This window comes from Myxocyprinus asiaticus, chromosome 18, assembly GCF_019703515.2.
Source record: "Myxocyprinus asiaticus isolate MX2 ecotype Aquarium Trade chromosome 18, UBuf_Myxa_2, whole genome shotgun sequence".
NCBI classification, from domain to species: domain Eukaryota; kingdom Metazoa; phylum Chordata; class Actinopteri; order Cypriniformes; family Catostomidae; genus Myxocyprinus; species Myxocyprinus asiaticus.
The window spans coordinates 47,460,126-47,484,897 of record NC_059361.1 but is presented as its reverse complement, the minus strand read 5'-3'; the positions used below and the strand labels follow the sequence as shown (position 1 = coordinate 47,484,897).

Sequence of the window (24,772 nt, the reverse complement as noted above, 5' to 3'; positions counted from 1 at the left end):
CCTGGTTTATTTATTTATTGAAGATGTTTCCTCATTTTAGTTGTTTGTTCATGAGCAATATGATTTGAACCATAAATGTGTGGATGTCAGCTCCCTCACAGCTCAATTGTGATTGCTGTGAGAATTGTGTCAGCATACAGATGGAAGGACAGCATGTAAGATCATAGACTGTCGACAGCAGCTCAGAAACACAAATTTACTGCCTGAAATCTTAACCACAATGAAGTCACTCTCTATCTATACACCAGGAGCATTACACAACATCTGCACTGCATTATTCATAAAGACTGTGTGGAATCATCTTAGCCGAGCATACAATCATTAATTTAACTGCTGTGATACAAATACAATTAACTTATTGATTTCATGTATTTTCCATAGGTGTCATTTATGGGTGGAACATGTCCCAGCCACTTTTTGCCTTGGCCAATGTTGTCTCTATCACTTTTTGAAATAGTTTTCGTCAGGTAAGTGTCTAATGCAGAAGAAACATTGCCAATTTTTGAGCTGGAGTTTCCATTTTGTTTGTGTGTGTTATAATACGGTAAGTGTTATTTTGAATGTGATGATGAGTGCTGTGCATGACTTTTTCTTTCTTTTTTTTTTTTTTTTTTTTTTTTTTGGCATATAGAACCAAACATAGCACAGCACATTAATATGTTATACATATATTGATATTACAGTGTAACAGGGGAATTGAAAAACAGGCTTTGGACTTTTAGATTTTTAACAGTCTTAGTGAAGACACATAGCAGTCAAATTCAAAAGAAAACACCTTAACCATAGAATCAGAATCAGAATGAGCTTTATTGCCAAGTATGCTTACACATGCAAGGAATTTGTCTTGGTGACAGGAGCTTCCAGTACACAACAATACAAACAGCAACAAGATGTTTTAAAAAATATTTAAAAACTGAATAAAAAATAAATAAATATTGAAAAGAAAATAAAGTATATATAGAATACACAATAGACAATATTATATATATATATATATACACACACACACTTATACATACATATATACACATTACACATACATACACACACATACACATATGTAGTTCATAGGGGAAGAATTTATACATTTTTGCTTATGTATATAAAATTTTGCCATTAAAATAAAAAGGTTAACAATGAATTCTAAGCCTTTGTTACTTTCGTTTTCATAGAACAAAATAACATCCTTTAATGTAAAACAGTAGTCAACCTTCACTAACTTAAAGATAAATTCTGCCAGTTCAACCCAAAATCTGTTGACAACTTTACAATCAAAAAACTACGCTTTCTCACTTTTACAAAAGAACATAAATCATCAATATCAGTATATCATGAAATTAAAGATTTAACAGGGCAGATGGTATGCAAAATTTTGAAGTGTACTAATTTTACTTTATTATTAATACAATATTTAAAGGGGATTAACCAAGCACTCTTCCAGCTAATATTATCAGTTATAGAACTCAAAAAAAAAAAGATTTCCTCTAAGATACATTTTATTTTGTTTTTGAAGAATATTACAAATATATTTGCTATTGCATTTTTTCTCAGTTAGTTAAACACTGTCTAATATTAATTTTGCTTTTGTCACTGTTGGAGAGTTATAGTAAATATGACTTTTGACAAGCTGAATAAGGGTTAGAGGAATAGCTTTAATGACTAAATTAAATTCCTTAATATGTACGGGGAAACTGTGATTAAGCATGAATTGTTCATAAGTTAAAAGATTCCCATAATTGTCAAACATTTTCATAATATGATTAATGTCTCTGTTAAACCAATTTCTTAAAAATAAAGATTTATTTGCAACAGATATATTAGAATTATTCCAAATGAAGGAGGTGTGAGGAGAGAAATTGTGGGAGTAGCAAAAATCTAAGTAGATCAGATCTAGTTGATCTTGAATTTTAATTAATTCAACCTCTTCCTCTTTAATAAGACTTTGCTTTTATTCCAATATATATAATTGATCAAGTAATTCTATTTCCTTCTGTCTATTGATTTTTTTTAAATTCTTTACTGCATTTAACAGCAATCTTTCTGACATTGTATTTGAAAAATTCCCATTTAGTTTTAAATCTTTCATTTAAACGTCCCAAAATATAATTGGCAATTTTTTTAACACAGGTATTAAAATAATCATCTTTAAGAAGATTATTATTACATTTCCAGTACCCTCTGAGACTAGAGTTCTCTTTTGAGCCCGTAAGAGTTAAAGAAATAAGCTTATGATCAGTTAAAGGGGCATATTTGTGAACATTTCCTTAACATGTTGTAAAGCTGAGGTAGAAATTAGGAACAAGTCAATTCTAGACTGAATTTTTTTTTTTTTTTTTTGTTAGACCATGTGTACTCTAACTGCCCAGGGTTATAGAAACGCCAAGTATCAGTAAGTGATAAGTTGGCACAAAGAGATGCCAGGCTGGTTTGTACAGCACATTGGAGGGGACGAGGGGGGTATCTATAATTTAGATCATCTGTGCATTCATTAAAATCACCTGAAAATATAATATATGAAGCCTGGAACTTATCAAATTTACTTTGAAGAATATCAGAAACTTTTGCAGATATGGTCTTATTTAACGCACTGGAATTGTGACCATAAATATTACAAAATATAAATGTTGTGTTGTCCAGTTTAACAGTTAAGACAACCCATCTTCCATTTTCACACGCAACAAAATTAAGTAGGTCTCCTTCAAATCTGTGCATCAAAACCATTACTCCTGCTGAATGTGAAGTGCCGTGACTGAAATAAACAGAGTTTTCCCACTGAGATTTCCAAAATTTTACATCCAAGTCCATAGAATGTGTCTCTTGACAAAAAATACTGTCAGCATCAATACATTTAAAGTAAAGAAATTAAGCCTTTCGTTTCATGTTTTCTCGAATGCCCATTACGTTCAAAGACGCTATGCTCAAAGAATTGAACTTAAAGTCCATTTAAAAAAACTAGAACATAAACAACCAAGAGCAAAAAAAAAAAAAAAAAAAAAAAGAAAAAAGAACAATAACAATTTAAATCACAGAGCACCAAGCTTCAAGACCTATTGTCTTGAAACTGAAATTGACTAAATATGAAAAACAGGAGATGCAGCAGGCAGTAAACATTTCGTAAAACAGTCAGGCATGTATAATAGTTTAAAGATGTCTCTTTTAGTTTTTCATTCAGTCACGTTTCATTAGTGTCAATCCTTTTCCCCTCAGTGTACACAAACGGACCACGGAATACCGCCCTTTTACCTTCCTCTCTTGCCTTCTTCACCCTCGGCCATAATTTTTCTCTTGCCGCTTTGTCTTCCTGTGACAGTAATTCGGAGATGCGTAACGTGTTGTCCAGTAAAAACTTGGGAGTTTCTGGCTGCTCTCCCAACCTCGTCACGGTAAAAGTGCACTGAGAAGAGAATGACAATGGCCCATTTAGGATTCGCATGTGATGGTGTAGATTTACGACCAAGACGATGAACTACGTCCACCACCCGATCAAGCTGATCTTGGATATTTGGAGCAACTTTAGCAAGAGCACTAATAGTTATCCGTCTAACATCTTCTCCATCAGCCTCTTTCAAGCCATGCAATTTGAGGGCCCATCGCCAACTGTAATGTTGTGCCTCGGCTATATTAGCCTTCAAAGTTACGTTTTCAGCCTTTAGAGCTTGCATGTCTTTCTCCAACATGGATAGCTGTTCATCGTGGGTGTTAATTTCGATGATGAGCCGTTGCACAGAAGTTGCTAAACTGTCTACCTTGGCCGAAGTAAGCTCCGTAGTCTTCTCAATCGATGAAATCTTTAAATGCGTTTGATCAAGTTTCAAGCTAAGCGCTTGAATAGCTTCAAGCACTTCAGAAACATTCTCGGAATCTTGTTTTTCGTACCGACTTTGTTCCTTTTTTTAGCCGGAGAATCTTTTCCAGGGGTTTCAGGCAGACTGGGAAAATCAGCAAGGCAGTGGGGCTCCATATCAGACTCACAAGTAAGTTCCATCTCGTCTGCTTCAGCGTTATGAGGAGGAGAGTGCTGTTACTACTTTTTCTCTTGCCCATATAAAAGGTCTGTTTCTTCAGTTTAGTTAAGTAATAAGAGGTATCTTCATGGTAAATAAATAAATAAAAAAGTGCTAAGTTGTAGGTGCCAGCTGCAAATTCCCAAATTACTGAAGACAGAGAAACAGCATGTCTGACTAGAAGGACGCCATCTTGGCTCCCCTTGCATGACCTAATTAATATTAAATACATTTTGTGACATTGCAACCAGCACCACCACCCCCAAATGAAGTGATACCCATGGTATATTCTGCTTATTAATTTCAGAAATCTTCCACTATTAAACCATTGATGAGTTCAGCATCACCTGTATGACTCGTGAGTTGTCTAATAGGAAGCCTGTAGGGGTCAATGCATCATTTACCGGCATCTCTCTTCCATACATTGCTTGTCAACTATTAAAATCAGCCATTTCACTCCAATTCAATCCAAGATCCTGATTCACCTCATCATTGAAACTACTATGAATCTGTTTGTCTTGCTTAGCCCTTTCACAGCTGTGTTTTGGTGCAGTGGACACAAGTGTTTTTCAGGGGAAAGTAACGGCGGTGAGCACTTACAGATGGCATGTACACAAAGCATTGGGTGGCACAGAGATTTTTCACTTTAAAATCTTTGGAAAAAAACTGTTGTAATGCAGGGTTTAAATCTGCTGTGCTCGGCTTTGAATCTGTTGGCTTGCCATGTTTCTAGGGATTTCTGCTCAGTTGACATTCAGCTTCTTCATTCTGCTAAGCAGCTTTTCCAAAGCAAAGAAATCTTTGATCACATGGCATCCAAAATCCTGTTGGTTAGCTTCAGCAGCACATACAGTATACTGTATTTGCACACTACAAAATACTTTTGAGTTCTTTTCATAAACAGTTGTCTTCTGATAAACAGTTCCATTTGCCCTGGTGCAACATTCAAACCTTGTGATTAAATGTGTCATTTTTTTCAGAGGAATTTAGTGTTGAAGAAGACTTACAGACTTCAGACACATCCCACCTGGCTCACTGGAGATTTTTATGTTTTGGAACTCTTTGCAGTGATCTGCCCACTCTCAGATGCCAGATTTAACTGAGCTTGATAAAAGTTATTTCATGCTTGCCAAATATACAGATACATTTGTCTTTTGACTAGTCTGCTAGAGTTACTGATCAGACAGCATACTGAGTTTAGAGTTTGTGTATTGTTGAGGTCATAGGGATAAAGTGCACACCATTGGCTTGGACAGACTGTCCTCTGAGGTTTTGCATTACTTGAAGGTCTTCTGGGTCTTTGGTTGAACCTTTGAGTATGGCATAACCTTCAGACACATGATCAAATGACCATTGATTTCTGTTCCTTTGTTGAAATATCCTTGTGCTGTCAACATTGCTGTCGAATGATTCTTGAAAAAATATTATTATTTTTTTTTTATATTTGACTGCTAGAAAACAGCATGAGTCTTGTCTGTTGAACCAAGAAGCATTGAATGAACCTCTGCTCTAAGCTGCAGCTGTGTTGCTCATACACAGTTATTGTATGACTTCAGAAGTAGAACTTGGAAAGTTGTATAAACTACTTTTGTTAATCTTTTTATAGACAATGACAGGTTTGTTAAATAGGTGAATTTTACTTTTAAACTGTTTTTAAACTGTAGTATTCACGTGGAACTGTCTACAGACCAGGGGTGCGTTTACCAAGAGCATCTTTAGTCAACTATGGTTGCAAGTTCCATCCTTAGCGACATGGTTTAACGATTTGGTGTTTCCCCGAAACCATAGTTCAAATGAACATTTGCAAACAGCATTGCTATGTTGTGTGGTTGGAACTACGGTTGGAAGCATAGTTCTTTGTTAGTTTATGGTGTCAAGGTCATTTGACTTCACTGAGGCTTCTATATCTTTTATTACATATATATCTTTCATCCTGTCAAGACTTCTGACCCCGTTTACATGCACCTGAGAAAACAGCTTATTCTAGGGGTTTTTACAGACAGCAGCATTCTGAAATGTGATGCAAAAGTGAAAATGTGGTTTTCCTAAAGCCGCCTAATTAAGAGAAAGAGGTTTTACATACTAGGTTTCTGTTGGCCATGTAAAGGCATACACAGTGTGCTTATAGGTTTTTGAAGAGTGCTCATGTGCACAGACACTCAAATGCGCCAAGGAAATCCCGTAGTATGACGTAAAAGGGAAACCCCACTATTGCAGCGCAATATACAGGTGCATCTCAATAAATTAGAATGTCGTGGAAAAGTTCATTTATTTCAGTAATTCAACTCAAATTGTGAAACTCGTGTATTAAATAAATTCAGTGCACACAGACTGAAGTAGTTTAAGTCTTTGGTTCTTTTAATTGTGACGATTTTGGCTCACATTTAACAAAAACCCACCAATTCACTATCTCAAAAAATTAGAATACATCATAAGACCAATAAAAAAAACATTTTTAGTGAATTGTTGGCCTTCTGGAAAGTATGTTCATTTCCTGTATATGTACTCAATACTTGGTAGGGGCTCCTTTTGCTTTAATTACTGCCTCAATTCGGCGTGGCATGGAGGTGATCAGTTTGTGGCACTGCTGAGGTGGTATGGAAGCCCAGGTTTCTTTGACAGTGGCCTTCAGATCATCTGCATTTTTTGGTCTCTTGTTTCTCATTTTCCTCTTGACAATACCCCACAGATTCTCTATGGGGTTCAGGTCTGGTGAGTTTGCTGGCCAGTCAAGCACACCAACACCATGGTAATTTAACCAACTTTTGGTGCTTTTGGCAGTGTGGGCAGGTGCCAAATCCTGCTGGAAAATGAAATCAGCATCTTTAAAAAGCTGGTCAGCAGAAGGAAGCATGAAGTGCTCCAAAATTTCTTGGTAAATGGGTGCAGTGACTTTGGTTTTCAAAAAACACAATGGACCAACACCAGCAGATGACATAGCACCCCAAATCATCACAGACTGTGGAAACTTAACACTGGACTTCAAGCAACTTGGGCTATGAGTTTCTCCACCCTTCCTCCAGACTCTAGGACCTTGGTTTCCAAATGAAATACAAAACTTGCTCTCATCTGAAAAGAGGACTTTGGACCACTGGGCAACAGTCCAGTTCTTCTTCTCCTTAGCCCAGGTAAGATGCCTCTGATGTTATCTGTGGTTCAGGAGTGGCTTAACAAGAGGAATACGACAACTGTAGCCAAATTCCTTGACACGTCTGTGTGTGGTGGCTCTTGATGCCTTGACCCCAGCCTCAGTCCATTCCTTGAATCGATTTTGCTTGACAATCATAAGGCTGCGGTTCTCTTGGTTGGTTGTGCATCTTTTTCTTCCACGCTTTTTCCTCCACTCAACTTTCTGTTAACATGCTTGTATACAGCACTCTGTGAACAGCCAGCTTCTTTGGCAATGAATGTTTGTGGCTTACCCTCCTTGTGAAGGGTGTCAATTATTGTTCTCTGGACAACTGTCAGATCAGCAGTCTTCCCCATGATTGTGCCTAGTGAACCAAACTGAGAGACCATTTTGAAGGTTCAGGAAACCTTTGCCGGTGTTTTGAGTTGATTAGCTGATTGGCATGTCACCATATTCAAATTTTTTGAGATAGTGAATTGGTGGGTTTTTGTTAAATGTGAGCCAAAATCATCACAATTAAAAGAACCAAAGACTTAAACTACTTCAGTCTGTGTGCACTGAATTTATTTAATACACGAGTTTCACAATTTGAGTTGAATTACTGAAATAAATGAACTTTTCCACGACATTCTAATTTATTGAGATGCACCTGTATATAAAATATATACAACAGCAAATGCGGGACATCTGGAAATAAAGCAAAGAAACAGAGAACAAAAAACAGCAAAGTCATCCTCAGACACCATGGTTGTTATTTACATCAGCATTGCAATTAAGTCGAATTTATGTTGCTGTGGGGAAAGTTGCTTACTGACCGAACCGCATGTATATTAGGCGTGTAAATCGGACGTTTCATCACGATACGATACAATATCTGCCGGTACTTCAAAGTCTGCCGCGATACGATTTCGATTTGATTCGATTCAGGGCCCTACGATCGATTTTCCGATATTATATGCCTATTTTACACAATCAATAAAAAAATTTTTGGCCCTCAAATGCAACCAAAATATAATTTTAATATTTTATTGAGCTCTCTGAAAAGTGCAAATTTAGTATCCACATTGGGACATCCACAAAAAATAAGGTACTTCAGATGTTGAAAAAAATTATACAGATAATAATATAAAAAATAACTTCACACACAGCTGATCATCAATTGTTTGATTGCAGCTTATTTTTCAGTTTGATCCAATTTAAAGTACTTACATACCATTTGCGGGCCATGCATTTACAGTATAGGCCATCAGTGTGATTCATACCATTAAGAAAACACAGTTTCACAATGAATAAGACACCTTATGCCTTTGGGCATCATACATTATGTCGCAGCTAACTAGTAATACCAATTGACATTTTAAAAACATGTCCACGCACAAAAGCCAGAACTTGAAACGACACTTAATGCTCAAGTAAGCCTAATTTGAACTGCAGCATGACTATTTTGTGAAATGAACGTCTCCCAAACAGACATTAAAAAATCATAATTTTTCATATGAATCTACCAAGGAGGTCTCGAAAAATCTGTCTAATAATATTTGCAATTTTGCTTGCAATAAATTTCGTTTCATCAGGGTTCACGGTTATGCTGCGTTCCATTCCAGTTGGATGTGGGATATTCCTACTTGATATCTCTGACTATAAATGCATTCCATTCCCCGATATTCGGAACTGCAACGCTCCCGTTAGCTTAGCAGGGGTTTGACTCTCATTAGGCATGTCTCCTAGCAACCCAACTGATAAACAATGCTGCAGCGCTAGCATTTGTACTTCAGGTGTATGATTATCAAACACCTGTTTCTGCAGGCATTTGTTAAACAAGCTTTAATATCTTGTAATTTGGAAACAAACTCATTTATCGATATTACTTGATAAAGTGAATGTTTATCACTTACTTTGTATATCTCCCTGAATATCGACATGCTTTTGTGACATCATGCACCTGCATCTCAGAGTTGATATTTCTGCACGAGCCTACAAGTTGTAATTCTGACTTCAAGATGCATTCCATTGCACTTTTCCTTCTAGGAAGTTGTAAAATCCGACTTTCTGTGTTGAATGGAACGCAGCACTACTTTTCAAAACTTGATCCGACACTGAATGATCCGGCAGCCTAATTTACACTTAGAAAACTCCTGATGTTGCTATAACAATACAAAAAGCACTTACCAGTTTACTTGAAGTGAAAATCAGTCCTTCTTTCCTGTTTAATAAATTAAGCAATCACACGGTCATGCAGAACATCTCGTGTTTTTAAATCCATAAGGATATCTTTCTCAATGGCAATACCAGCAGTGATGACAGTCGACTCGTCAGACAGCTTGATCTTACGCTTTTCGCTCTTGAATTACGTACATCACTTAAAGCATGATTGTGTCACTCAAGGCCAGCTAGAAGGCCTCAACCAGGACATATCCTAAAGATCACACCCACCAAGAACTAATAAATCAATCTGATTGGCTGATAAATTTGACAATCTGTCTTTAGTTGCTCATTCATTTGCACTGTTGAGGGATTCTGAAGAAATTCTGAAGGCCTGATGGGGTGGAGCTCAGACTGCTTCGGGCATGCGATTTGTGAAACAGTTGTCACACTTTGCTTGTAAGCATCAAGGAATAAATTCTGACTGGATAAACTTTTTGTTTTTCTCTGTTTGTAGATTAATTACGAGTGGAAAGCTATTTAAAATACATAGGCAAAAATATGACTGAGAATGAAAGAATGAAAAATATTTATTTATTTGGCATGTTAGGCCAGCAGAGAATTTGCCACTGTTACATACCCATGACTTGTTTTCAACTATCCATGTTATCAGCAGTTTTCTTGGCTACAAATTCCACAGTTGTAATGAAAAATTCTGTTACAGTTAACTGATAAATGTAAGGGTGTTGATGTGTAGATGTGTAAAGTCTTATAACTGATGCTAGTGCTGAGCAGGTGATTTCTCTTTCCCTTGTTAGTGCTGTTCAGAAAATCGGTGTTGTCAAGATGTTTCACATGGTTGAACTTCACCATGGTACTTTTAAATTGCAAATTCTCATGTCAATTTCAAATGGGTCGTATGCGCAATGATATCGATGGAAGCCCGAATTAATCGCGTATGTGAGCCGCTCTGCGTTTGTCATGAGAGCTGGCATTTTAAGGAGCACCCGGTTAACGTGCTGGCACTGATCCTGTCACTGGTCTGGAGCTTGCATTTCGCAGGAAGCCCGGTTGATGTGCGCGCACGGATAGCAGAGCACGATTTCGCTTCAAAGACCCCGCGCACATCCTTGTCCCACATGAAAAGCATATTTAGCGTTCATAAAATGAAATTAATGTAATTCATTTGCATGTAACTTCATTAACGGAATGCGTACGGACGTGGCTGACATGAGAGAATTAAAATAAAGGTGCATCTTAAAAAATTCAATATAGATATTTACGCATTGTATCAATAACATTGGATCGTTGATTATTGGATCGTTACACCCCTAGTGTATATGGGGGTAAAGAGAACGCAGCATACACACTTTCATACACATACACACACAAATGTGCTGTTAGAGTTTGACATCCATTCAATCTCCAAAGAAGTTATTACTCCACCTCCTGCGTAACATCATTAAGGACAGCTCTATATAATTGAACTTGGTTTGCACTATGAATGAGCAACATAGTTACTACGGTTTCTGGAAACAATGGTGTCTAGTAAGTTAATTTCTCCAACGATTCATCAAACTATGGTGCTTAATGGTCAAAGTATAATTTAGTTTTGATGTGAATGCTTAGTTTATACATACTGTCGAACGCTCTAGCCTTTTAAAGTTGTGCCTGCTATGCGATACTGGAATATTTCTCTTCAGTAGTTTAGACCCATAAAGATGTCTTTATAGTCCTTCAGACTCAAGTTATACAAATGCCGGTATCTCCTGTCGTCCTCACACACGTCCATTTGACGTGTACATCCATTGTTGTTGTTTCCACCTTTATCTGCCATTGTTCAATAATCTTTTGCACTTCTTTGTGAAAGCAAGGGCCAAACGGTGAGTGTTGGCACCTTGTGGACCCACTAATTAGTGCAAATAATTCTTGGCACATGCGCAGACTATGCGCACAGAGTATGTGCTGTTGGGCTGCATGCATACAGTGCTCGTGCACTCTTTTGATGATTAACTTTGTCTTTTCGCCATGTACACATACAATTAGTGTTCATGCAAAACCAAAGTATACTTTGGGCTTAAGCAGTGAGTTACATTACTGCATTGAAAACACCTCTGAGGGAGTACATGGACAATAAGAACTTACTCATTATACATTTATAACAGAATGAAAATCAACACTATGTTGTTAAACTGCCACAGCACAAATTCTACATGTTTTAGTCTCCTTATACTTACCCACAACACTCAAATGAGCCGTACACTAGTGCTGCTAGCAAATACTTGAATGAAAAATAGTTGCCATGGCAATACAGCGCGGCCTCGCTGAGGACTAAGAGAAATGTGAGATGCGGTATTTTTTGGCCATACATAGGGCATTATTGCTATTATTAGTCTCTTCTGCCCTGTTTTTGTTCCTTCAGCCTCATTATACAAGTCTTTTAATCTGATGGTCAACTCTTTTGTAACATCAAACATACTGCAAAATATGAAAATATCTAAACAGCCTTAAAACAAGACTTCTAATGTATGTTTTGCATTTATTTGAGCACTTACCCCATGGTACTTTTTTCTTCTTGTTTTAAGCAGAAACCTCAATAAATGTAGTTAAATTAGATTTTAAATAATAATAAAAATAATAGTAATAATTTGCTAGTGGTGAATGAAACAAACTAATTTCACGATATACTCACTGAAAACAAGTCTTAATATATTATGCAATTTTGCTAAAGTAAATTTACCATCTTTTAAAGATATTATTTTAAATAAATACTGTGTTTAGATATTTTTACTGGAAAACAAGACAAAAAAATCTGATGAAGAAAATAATTAACATGCCCTAACATGCTTCATTTTCTTGATAATGTAGTATAATATGTTTCATTAACAAACATTATTTCATTATGCTAAACTGGTGTTGACCTAGTTTCTAAACTAGCCTATCTTTACATCCTTTGCCATGTCCTGAATTCACCACGTCCCCAATAAATCTCTAAAGCTATCACTAATAAAGATATTGAGCAAATTAACCCTATTTAGAAATATATTTTGAAATATCTAAAATATTTTAAAAGACGTTTCTATATGTTATAAATATTAGTCCATGCACCTCTATACAGTTTATTCATGGGTCCTCAGAGGTTTGTGAACCCCTGACCAAAAACCCTGAGTCTTGACTTCCAGATTTTATTAATATTGTAATCATGTCTGCTTTCTCTGTCCAAGCTCTAGAGTTTCAACTTCAAGGTCACACGGCTCCATCGAAATATAAATAAAATCTCATATGACGCATAGTATACTGTATCATCTCTGCTGTTAGACCCCCTGTTATATGTGTGTCATTGAATCAATGGTGTATTTATACACTGTTAACATTTGTGTAATGAAATGACATTTGTGCTGTTTACTTTTTCGTTTAGATGCTAATTGTACTTTATGTCATAAGTACTTGAACTAAAAGGGTGTATAGAGTCATAGTGTTCAACACCAGGGTATAATTACACACCGCAGGGAAACAGTACTCATTCTCGGGTGGAAATGGAACAGTTTCAGCAACTGCACACAGTGTATTTAAGAAGTAAACAAGGCATGCCTTAGCTGAGTTTGGACAAAACAACCACAGTTAAAACCAGTTAGTATTCACTGCAGCAGCTCAGTGTGCTAGCAGAATTGCGTGTTTGTTATACTAAAAATAAGAGTAATGTTTATGAATATAGTCTCTGTTATACACGTGTGTGTGTGTGTGTGTGTGCATAATTCACTTTAGTTTAAGGATCTCAAAACATCCTCCCCAGTTCAAAAAGAGCATTTATTACAATTTAACTGAGAAAAAGACTCATTCTGAACCTGTGCAACTTTCTGTTTTCAGACACATAAATACTATGGCTGTGAATTGATTAATGAATGATTTGCCAATTAGTTAATAAAATGAATCCCAATAATCACGTATATCAATATTTGCTAAGAAAGGCAAATACTTTGTGATCAAACGATATATTTTTTTTTTTTTTATGTTGAGGCGGTGTGAGCAAGAGACAGACACAGTGGGTGTGGCATCAAGCCTCAGAGAGGCGTTTATTGGAAATAATAGTACACATAAAATGTTCAAAATGGGGAATAAAGTGTCCATGAGGGAATAAGTGTCTAAATTAAATGGGAATCTGGCGTCCTCGCGGTGAAAGGGGGCATCATGCAAGGATGTGGAGTGTCCACAGGAGGATCCAGGACGTGGGTGGGGTCCGGCGGCTTCCTAGTGGCCTATCTTCCCTAGAGGCATGGTACGTGTGAGGGGAAGGGTGGCCATGCATCTGTGCCCATCAGCCGCAAAGTGTGCTCCAATCCCCCGGCGTCACATCCTATTCACCTAATGTGGGGTGGGTACCAGCTGAATTAGAAGTGTGCCGGACCCGCACCCCTGGAGCCCCTGGCACGCAGGTAATTCGGCTAGTATACTTCACACTCTGATCCTGGATCTGCAAGGACGCCAGTGTGTGCACACAAGGAGATAGAAGCCGGCTCCCTGAGAAAATGCGCTCTCTGCGTTTTTATTGCAGCGCTGACGAGGCTCCATCCAATTCAGGTGTGCCTCATCATTCGCTGCCCAAATGAGGCTTATTAATTATGCACCTCTTCTCTTCTCCTGCCCAACTCACGTCGTGGGCCTGGCTGAAGGACGCCGATGATGAGAGGGAGGGGTGGGTCATTATGCTCCAAATGGCCAAACTTTAACTTTGTAAAAATAGAACATATATATGTATAAAAAAAAAAAAAAAAAAAAAAAAAAAAAAAAACCCATTCAACGTCATCATTCACTGCCGAAGCTCAATTCCTGTACTCAAGAACGCAAGTACCGAGAATGCATAAAATTACCTGCTTGTGTTCTTGATCAGACCAAATATCAAGGATGCATCGGATGGTGACTTGTGGGCAAGAACCATTTGAAATCCAAGAAGTCATAGTGGCACTACCGTGGAAGACGAAGGACATTTATCGTTGTGTTTTCCCTCAAGAATTTCCTGCTGACAGCTCGTGAAATTTATCATACTCCGTCAACATTTGCTGTGTTGTTGGGCATCATTTTAATAAAGTAATAAACACATGGAGGAAACTAGTGTTAACAGACTGAGTTTTTTAATATGTCACTAGTCCTGCAAAACCTCACTAGTGTGATAATAATAATGCTGTCACTGGTGTGTGATAATGACAGTAGTTCACTCACTGGCTACAAATGTGCTGGGATGAGCAACTGCACAACAGGAAGATCACAGCACATCTCAAAGCTTGAAGTAGATGTGTTTTACATCCTCCTGTCCTTCCGAATTTGTTCTTCCAGATAGACTTCATTAGAACGCAAGTCCGTTCTCTGTGTTCTTAGCATTGAGAAACACCCATTGTGTGTGTGAAAATGAAATATAATTTTCTTATTTTTCCCAACCTCCTAAGCTAAGTAAGATGGGGGGGGGGGGGGGGGGGTTGCGGTTGGGGGGACCATCAAGCCAGCCAATCAGATCAACGCTTGCTAGATCGAAAAAAGTGTTTTCCAGTTTTATGTGCAATATGCATCAGATGGTTAATGCACAGACTGTATCTTTACCTGTATTACATTAATGCTGTTAGTCTTATCAAAATGGCAAAGACAGTGCTGACCTGTGCCAACAAAAACAGCTAAGAAAAGCACCATGACAAAAAGAGCTCATTAAAACCCATTTGATAAAGCAGTGTAAAGGTTAAAACACCATAGAATTGACCCTTAAAGGAACAGTTCACTAAAAATGAAATTTCTGTTATTGTTACCTCACCCTAATTCTTTTCTAAATTTGAGCCGGGCAAACAAATTAGGCAACATAGGCAATGTACCAAGCCAATTTCAGCATGCAGGTAAGGCTATGAAGAATCCGAACTAGTGATGCCAGATTCATGAATGAATTACTCTTTGAAATCGGTTCTTCAAAACTTTGCAAGCAAAACGGCCTGAACATTACGGTTTTATTTTTGGACATGTTCCTTTGAGTACAATGTAAATACCATGGTATATATCAGTGATGGGGTGAATGTGCCTCAGTAATGATCCTGCTGAAAACACATACACACACACACAGACATTTTTTTTTTTGGAAACCTTATTTCTGATGGATACCACTAGGGGCCAATACATACAGTATCTGTTGTGGAAATTAATACAAATAATTAAATCCTATGGAATATGGCCCAAAACACTAGCGATGCACCGATCTGATACCTGGGTCAGATACTGTGTGTTGATTATGGTCGTTACCATCAAGCTCCAAAAATGGCATAAAAGAACTGCAAAAGCACCAATAAAGTAGTCCACATGACTCATGCATTTTATTTAAAGTTTATTGAAGACATACGATAGCTTTTTGAATCTCAAAAGGCTGCGTTAAATAAATAAATATATAGTCTGCATGCACAGCGCATTTCAGTAAATAAGCAGTGCTCTATTGTGTCTCCACACACACACACACACACACACACACACACACACACACACACAGCATGCACGGGCTGATGATGCGCTGCTGTTTTCAGCTCTCAGATCGGCGTGCAATATGTGATCACACCACACAAACCATCTCAGATATAGATACTTGAAAGTTAGGTTTGTTTATAACATGCATTGAGATCGAAACCTGGATTGGCAATGCATTAAATGCCTTTTCTTTATTCTTATCCATTCATTGGTCCATTCATGCTCTCTGGGGAAACACTGGCTTCAGAGGCCAAGGAAATATTGGAATATTTTCAAGCTTAAGCAGCGTGCAGGACCTCTTCTTGTCTCTCTATTTCTTTCAGATGAGAGAAGTACTTCCATGGTAGTGCCGCTATGACTTCTGGGATATAGATGCTTGAAAGTTAGGTTCGCTTATAACATGCATTGAGATCGAAACCGGAGGAGCAATTCACCAGAGCAATTCACCATTTTTTCTTTTTTTTTTCTCTATTTTATAATGAAATAATCTTTAGTTAGATGTTTTTGTTTATTACATATAAAAGAGTACCCCCAATCAGTTCCACCCAGTAAAGTAAAGATATTCTAATCTAATTATGAAAAAAACAACCAACACTTGAATCGGAAAGGGATGGGGATCGGCCGATACTGAGAGTTCAGGTATCGGAATCAGATCGAGAAAGAAAAAATGGTATCGTGCATACCTACAAAACACACTACACCTGTAATGGTATTTGTTGTTAAAACCATTAACATTTCAATTTCTCTAATCAAGCGGGGCGATACAAATGCCCCTTGCTGTGTAACATATATACAGTATAATGTTCATAAATCTTTAGAAGACGTGCCCTTTTGCTTTTTATTGTTTTTGAACGTCTTTGTACTTGGTTTGGTTTATTTACACTTTACAGTACTAATGTATCTTTACTCATACAAATTTGTATTTATAGTAAGTCCAGGGTGCGGGGGCACTGTAGGGTTTCACCTAGGGTGCCAAATGGGGCAGGACTGGCACTGGTAGTTTTATTTTGTTTTGTTTTTTGGAGCTCGACAGCCATGGTCACTATAAACTGTTATTATATGGAAAAGAGCAACTTGAAGATCCTTAAAAATTCTCCTTTTGTGTTCCACAGACACAATAGCTTAGTAAAATGATGGCAGAATTTTTTTTTTTACTATTCCTTTAACCTTCTCTCAGAAGAGTGATTTGAACAGTCGTACACACCCAGATATATAGTATATAGGCTTGACACTCACCCAGAAGAGCAGGTTGAAGAAGACCATCCCGTATCGCAGGGCCCTCAGGCAGCCCTCGGCCATCCTGCAGTGCCGCAGCTCTAGGAGGAAGATAAAGGACAGATCCAAGTAAAACACCACATACTTCCTGCCCTGTGCGGTGGTGTAGCTGGTGTTATCTTTCTTTGAGCCCGGCGTGGTACGGATGCCGAAGATGAACGGCGAGCTGTGGTACTCGTACTCGCCACTGTAATGCAGTGGAGGTGAGCCCGGCTTGCTGTCCAGCGAGGGACTGCGCCGGTACGGGGTTTCATCCGTACTCGAACGCCGCATTTTTGGGTTAGGGGCCGGAGCTGGGGCTGGCACCTGGACCCCAAGTGGCCAAATGATTCCCACTTTGACAAGACTTCAGACAAGGGCAAAGAAATGTGATACAACAGCAAGCACAAACAGTCCTTAAAATATCGACATTACGTGTTTTTGTGATGAAAATAAGTTTGCATTTTTTCACAATAGGAACTGAGACGATGTGAATGTCTTCGCTTCACAAGCCAAATGGTAGGAAGTGTAGACATTGGAGGAATAACCTCAATCTCTCAAGCAACAGCCCACTGTCCTACCAGTTAAGCACTACTTCAATATCTTCCATTAGACACTGGACTTTTGTTTCAGTAATCTTCTGCTATTAAATCTGGCTAGACCTTTAATCAATACCACTGCTGCTCTAATGCCGGTTAATGAGGAAACATCAGGAAAGATGCCGCACCACAGCAGGTCACCTCCTTTTGGCTTGACCTCCTAAAAAAGAAACAACTCTCGCACACCTGAATGGTTGCAGGCAGGTTACAGAGAGACAAGAAGAGGTCCTGCATGCTGTTTAAGCTTGAAAATATTCCAATATTTCCTTGGCCTCCGAAGCCAACGTTTCCCTAGAGATCATGAATGGACTAATGAATACAGATAAGAGTAAAGAAAAGGCATTTAATGCAATGCCAGTCCAGGTTTTGAGATGCTTCTCGTCATTGCGTGTAAAGAATACATTAATGCATCCTCTAGTCCACCTCTTCTGTGTCCTGCACTCCGTTCCTTTGGCAAACCTCCTTTTCCTTATTTACAGTCTACTTCCCTCTCTTTATGTTTCTACTTGTGCCTCTGTATCCATGTCTCTATCTGTGTTTCCAAGAAGGTTTGCTTGGAGATTCAGAGGTCCAGTAGTGGATTTAATAGCTACTGTCTGTCAGTGCTGTTCTGCAGTGTTTGTCTTCATCTGAAGGTAAAGCAGCCGTCTGACTCACAGTCCTCACAGCATGTAAGAAACCTAACCGCAACCGAGCGCAGAGCGTATCCACACCGCCTGTCTGTCTCTGTGTCTCTGCTGCGATTGTTCCTGCGCTCTCACACCCCCACAAACACACACACAAGCAGTCTCTTGCTTCCTCCACTCCCTCTGCTCTCTCTGGCATCTGTCGAACAAATCATTCAGACTGTGGCCACGCCTCCTCACAGCTCATCCAATAGTCTTCCCCCGCTCGCAATCTTCCTTTAACACATTGTTTGTCTTTATCTTTCAGGTCCTATCCTCCATTCACACACACACACACAAACACACACACACACAAGTTATTACAGCACAATATCTCTTTTGTGGCACAACTCACTCTCTTTCTTGCTGTGTTTTTATCTGTTTATATGCATGAGGTGCTCTGGTGAAAATCTCCTGCAGTGTTTGAGCAGCATGCCTGTTAATGCGCTGAGCTCACTGACATTCATCACACTTAGTAGATGTCAGTGTGTGGCCTTGTTTTGATAATGTGATGTACCGATAACATTTTATAATTATATGAATAAAGACAACATGAAATCTGTAGTGACCTTATTTAATTTATTAATACATTTTTGTTGAATATCCTGTTGGGAAATATGCCATATTATGGATTTCTAAATGTAAATATTGATTGGTGGCAGGAAGGCAAATCTGTGGACTGTTGTTCTATGAACATGCACTACACGGACAGCTTTTGCTGTTGCACACTGTCTCCATGTTTATATCAGTGTCTCCCGCTGAACGCATTAAGATGCGCTCCTCCCACAAAAGTCGACGGGGGAGGGGCCTCAAATGGGGCCCCCCTGTGAGTTGGGGGACCCTGGACTTCAGCCTGTGAAAGCCTGTGTATTAATGCGCCCTTGCCTACTGGTAAGGAATAGTGGCATTTTTGCTTATAATTCCTGAATAGTTTGGCACAAAACACTTGCCTCTTTAGATTCCATGGGGCATACAAAGTTGAATGATACTCTGATGATACCCAATGTTCGGCCATATTGGATGTCTGACATTTTGAATTTTTATGTCAAATGATATATTTTACGAACGGATTGGTTTATCATTATGAAACTTGGTATGTGTCATCAGCACCATGCCCTGAAGGTATCTGAGAAGTTTGGGGCCAGCCCTAACTAGCAGTCAAAATATAATGAGATTATTAAAAATGCTGATAACTTTTGTTTAATTTGACCTATTGTCATGAGACTGGGTCATGCCACATTCCTTGGTTTCCCTTACAAAAAATCTAAACTAGCTGCAAACTTGCTGTAAATTTGCCACTGGTTATTTTCAAATTCAAATGAGCTTTTGATTTACAGCAAATATTTGCCAGAAGTTTGCAGCTCTTCACCGGTTTTGGTGAACCTCCTGAAAAACCTTTGGCAACAATTGACAATTTGTGTGTACTGTTATTTCCTTCCTAATATATTAACAATTTCTTCATGTGCAAATAAATTACTAAAATTTGATGACTAAACAGAAATCTGAAGAAACTGCTATCTACCATTTAAAATACAATATTATTTTTTATTTTTGTGTGAAACTGAGTAAATATAGTGCTAAATAAGAGTTTATTATTATTTGTTTTAGCAATTTTATGTTTGTTATTTACTACATTAAACTGTGTGATATATCAGCATTGTAATGGCCTATCGGCCACCAGAGGTGGGTAGTAACACACTACATTTACTCTGTTACATTTACTTTCAGAGTAGGTTTAAAAGTGGGTACTTTTTACTCTCACTCAAGTAAATTTCTAATGAATTTATTTTATTTTTACTTCCTTACAATGGGTGGCGTACCTGTCGTTACATTACTGGGTTTAATTTTAATTAATGTGTCATTTATTGAGAAATTATTGAATGGGACTTTTAGGAGAGTGGATGTTCACACAGCTGCGTGCGCTGCTGACACAGACTGTCACTCAAGTCATCAATGCTGCAGCATCAAACTCTTCAAAGTGAAACACTTTCTTTGCTCCGCACAGTGAAATAAATAATAGTTTCGCCATGCAGTGCCTTAATTTAACACCAAGACAAGCTGATATTTCAAGATTAAAATCACAGCTTCAACTTAAGGCAGCACGCTGAGGTAAGTTTTGGCCCTAATGCTAACACAGGCTTTTCTGTGTAATGTGACGGTCATTTGTAGGGTGATAATGTAACTGGGCTCTTATGACATCAGTTTTAAGTGTACATTTTTAAATAAGTGCAGCAATATATCAGTGCGCTTTGACCCGCGTCCCACATGTCATGAGCATTATTTACGCATTTAATGGAAACTATTGCAGCTACTTCAGGCAGATTAACAGTATAAATCCACATAAACATCCAAGTTAAGTGTAAATGCCTTTTGCTCTGCTGTTCGCGTGATTGACAACTGGAGCGTGAACAGACAGCATTTCTGCACGTCCACAGCGAGGTGCGCAGGGCACGTGAGTGACAGATGTGCGGGCGTGAGGCGATCGTATGGCGAATAGAGTGGCTGTGTCTGAAATCATTCACTCATTCACTGTTTCCTATATAGTGAATGGCAGTGAATGCACTATATCAGCAGTAAGTGAACAAAATGAGTGAGTGAATTCGGACGCTGACATATACATCTAGTGTCGGATCTCTGGGGCTGTCGCTGAAACAATGTCACATATGCACTTTTAAAATACTTGGGCCTTACTTGTTATTCTTATTAAATAATATATTAATACAATAAATCTTAATTCTGTTTGTCATTTTTAATATATACTGTGTGTTAATATAAAGAGTAAACACATTTTATCAAATAAAGAGTACATTTTAAAATGTATCTGTATGTTTTGCCTCTCTATGTTATTATGTTATTTTAATCAAGTAATGATTTGTCAAAAGGTAATTTAATATGTTCAGCATGAAGTAAAACATTGCAGGAGTGAGGGAAGCAGTAAACTCCTAGCTCGTACGTCTTCCCCGCAGTGGATTATGGGCAATTAACCAAAGGTACTCTCGAAATTAGTGTGCACTGTGGGTAAGAATGAGTGAACAAAAGTAGGGAACAAGTGGCTCACTCATAATTCAGTCCTACACTCCTACAAAATGGCGGACACTCAAAATAGTGCACTATATAGTGGATAGGGGTAGTTTCAGACACAGCGAGTGTTCCATGACTGGGGTTGGTGCCTTATGCACTAGGCTGCATACTCTGTATTTAGAGAGCAGTGGTACTGCTGTACAGAACTAATGATCTAAATCCTTTCGACACTGAAAACTGTAACTACACTGAAATAAGAATCCACACTATGAAATAGTGAAAGTAGGCATTAATATTTATATTATTAATAATTATTAATTTATTATTACATGATTAATATTTATTTTGCTTTGGTTTATATTTCAGCATTATATATAATGTCCTTGTGGGACATTTTCACGTATTCACCGTAATAATTACTAGAAATGTTTCCAAACCTCTCTTCTTATTGACAAATTCATCCAGATCTGACAAGAGCCCTTAAAGGGATAGTTCACCCAAAAATTAAAATTCTCATTATTTACTCACCCTCATGCCACCCCAGATGTGTATGACTTTCATCTGCTGAACTCAAATTAAAATTTTTAGAAGAATTTCTCAGCTCTGTAGGTTCATACAACGCAAGTGAATGGGTGGCAACATTTTAAAGCTAAACAAAATCACATAAGTCAGCATAAAAGTAATCCATAAGACTCAGTATAAATCAGTATCTTTAGAAGCGATGTGATAGGTGTGATAGGTGTGGATGAGAAACAGAGAAACAGATCACTTTCACATTGTGTTTTTTGTAATTCACACCAAATGACTAGCAAAAAATGACAAATAGTGATCTGTTTCTCACCCACACCTATCATATCACTTCTGAAGATATGGATTATCTACTGGAGTCTTATGGATTACTTTTATGCTGCCTTTATGTGCTTTTTGGAGCATCAAAATTTTGGCCTACAGAGCTAAAATATTCTTCTAAAAATCTTAATTTGTGTTCTGCAGAAGAAAGGAAGTCATACACATCCGGGATGGCATGAGGGTGAGTAAATGAGATAATTTTAATTTTTGGGTGAACTATCCCTTTAAAGTGATAGCTCAGCCATAATTTAATATTCTGTCATCATTTCCCTACCCTCATGTTGTTCCAAACCAGTGTGACCCTTTGTATTATGTGGAACACAAAATATGTTAGACAGAATATTAGGGACTGACAGTCTCGGTCACCATTCACTTTCAAAATATGGAGAAAAAAAAACATTCACTGAAAGTAAATAGTGTCTCAGGCAAACATTCTGTCTAATATCTACTTCGTGTTGCATGGAAGAAAGTCATATGGGTTTGGAACAACATGATGGTGAATGATACATGTTAAATGTGTATTATGTAATGGAATATAGGGGAGTTAACGTCTATTATGTCATTTATGAAAGTAACAATTTACTCACTACTTGAGTACTCTTTTAATTGGATACTTTCTTACTCTTACTCAAGTAGTTATTTATGTTAGTTCTTTTACTTCTACTTGAGTAATTTTTTTTTTTAAGTAATTGTACTTTTACTTGAGAACAGTTTTTGGCTACTCTACCCACCTCTGTCGGCCACCCTTCACTCTGGATATCGGCCATTAAAAACCCCATATTGGTCGACCACTAGTTTGTATTCATAAGCTGCTCTGATGAAAAATCTCATTCAGTGTATCAGCCAAATGTGTGTGCACCACAATTAAAGTCTAACAGTGTGAGTGTGTGGCTTTGCTGTGATACTGTGATGTACATATAATGAATCATAATGAAGGCTGTTTAACATGCGCTTTGACTCTGAATGTCTCTGTGAGTATTGCAGCAGGTTTTTAAAGGGAGGAGTATTTATAGGGCTCCTTTAAATATACAGAAGACTCAACTGCTGCCTGACTCCTTTATTCCCAACTATCATTAATGTGCACCAACCTCATTAATACAGTCACTCTACATCTCAGCAACACTGCCTTAAGTATCAGGAGCACTGCTGCTCTCTCTCTCTCTCTCTCAGATCATTTAATCCCCTTCTGGCCTGTATTATATATTCCACACCTCTGCAGTTTCACTCTGATCTAGTCTAACCAATTCAGTTGTTAGTGTTAGCAGTCTGTGCATCCATTTTATTCAATTTACAAACTCACAAGAAACCAAGTACATGCAAACAATGAGTCATTTGTTTTTCATAATATATATATATATATGTATATATATTTTTTTTGTTTTTTGTTTTTTTTACCTGAACCAATATTCTCTTACATAATAAACACACATAATACACACAAATACAAAACGTATTTTATGTTATGATGAAAAAAATATTTTTGGGACTAGTAAATTTAACCATGTTTAGCATGTCTTTATTGTATTTCTTCCAATAAATAACACTGAAAACTCTGTATGAGAAACACCTCACACCGTGTCCTAACCAGACGCAATACAAAAAAGGGTATCTCTAATCAGAGTTTAACCAGCTGCGACGAATGACAGGACACGTTGCTGATTGTTTGGTTTTGTATTTCTATGGTGTGACACAGGATAGTCCTGCCAACGGTGAACTCTCATTTGTCCAAAAAAACTGCTCCTCATAACTGTACATTAAACATCAAATGTGTTTGAAAGCAGTTTTGCATTCAGTGTGGACAAACTGCTTGTCTCTGGAATCTTATAGCATTGCGTCTGATTAGTACATGCTGCCAGGTGGGGTTGACAACTTTACGTATATGCTGGGACGTCCCATATTTTGTCCGCAATGAGGATTTATTGTCCTGTATTTAAATGGCTTCAAGCTGACCACACACTGCTCAAAATGGCCACTGTAGTAGCAGCATCATGCATGATCCTTACCTTAATTAATTCTTATATCATAAATATAGTTTTGTAATGCAAACACCAAGATAACATGACCTTATGCAACGTATACATTTAGACAATAGACACTCCCATCCAAGTGTTCTGGACTCATAATTTTTATCATTTGACGAAAATGTCCTTTAAATTTAGTCATTATTTCATAATTTCATCATGACTAAAATGGCATATTATTTTAATCAACAAAAATAACATATTTTAGTTGATGTTAAAGTGCAAATATTTACTCTATATCAAACTGTAACAGACCAGACTTTAATAAAACATTAAATCTTTATGTTTTATACGTTTAAAAATTTTAAGTCGTTTAAACATTTTTTTAAGTGTTTGAAAGTTAAATATTTGTAGGGCTTTACTGGTTGTTTAGATCAGTGTTACTATCTAATTCCATCCCTTCAGCCTGAAGCTGCTGTTGAAGGGTGTCATCAACGGTGAGGCTGTGACCTCTAAATGCGTCCATGATCTCAATTTCTGCGTTATTTTTGTTGACGTTGAGATGATGGAGGACAATATCGTCAATGTGCACATGGCACCATTAAGAACACCGTTTTGTTTGGTAGCCTTAGTTTAGTGGCTGTATCATGGCAGTCGT

The 24,772-nt window shown here is 37.7% G+C and overlaps 1 protein-coding gene across 2 annotated transcripts in view; it reads right to left on the bottom strand.

Annotated features, from left to right (window-relative positions):
• The window catches only part of LOC127456160 (tetraspanin-4-like), a 173,088-nt gene that overhangs the window by 107,018 nt on the left and 41,298 nt on the right, over nucleotides 1-24,772 (bottom strand). The window contains exon 2 of one of the 2 annotated variants that reach the window (XM_051724506.1): nucleotides 17,002-17,081. In XM_051724506.1, coding sequence (XP_051580466.1) covers nucleotides 17,002-17,064 — 63 coding nt within the window. In that variant the 5' untranslated portion in view covers nucleotides 17,065-17,081. Of the gene's footprint in view, nucleotides 1-17,001; nucleotides 18,407-24,772 lie in introns of those variants that run through there. The other variant, XM_051724505.1, reaches the window with a different exon arrangement.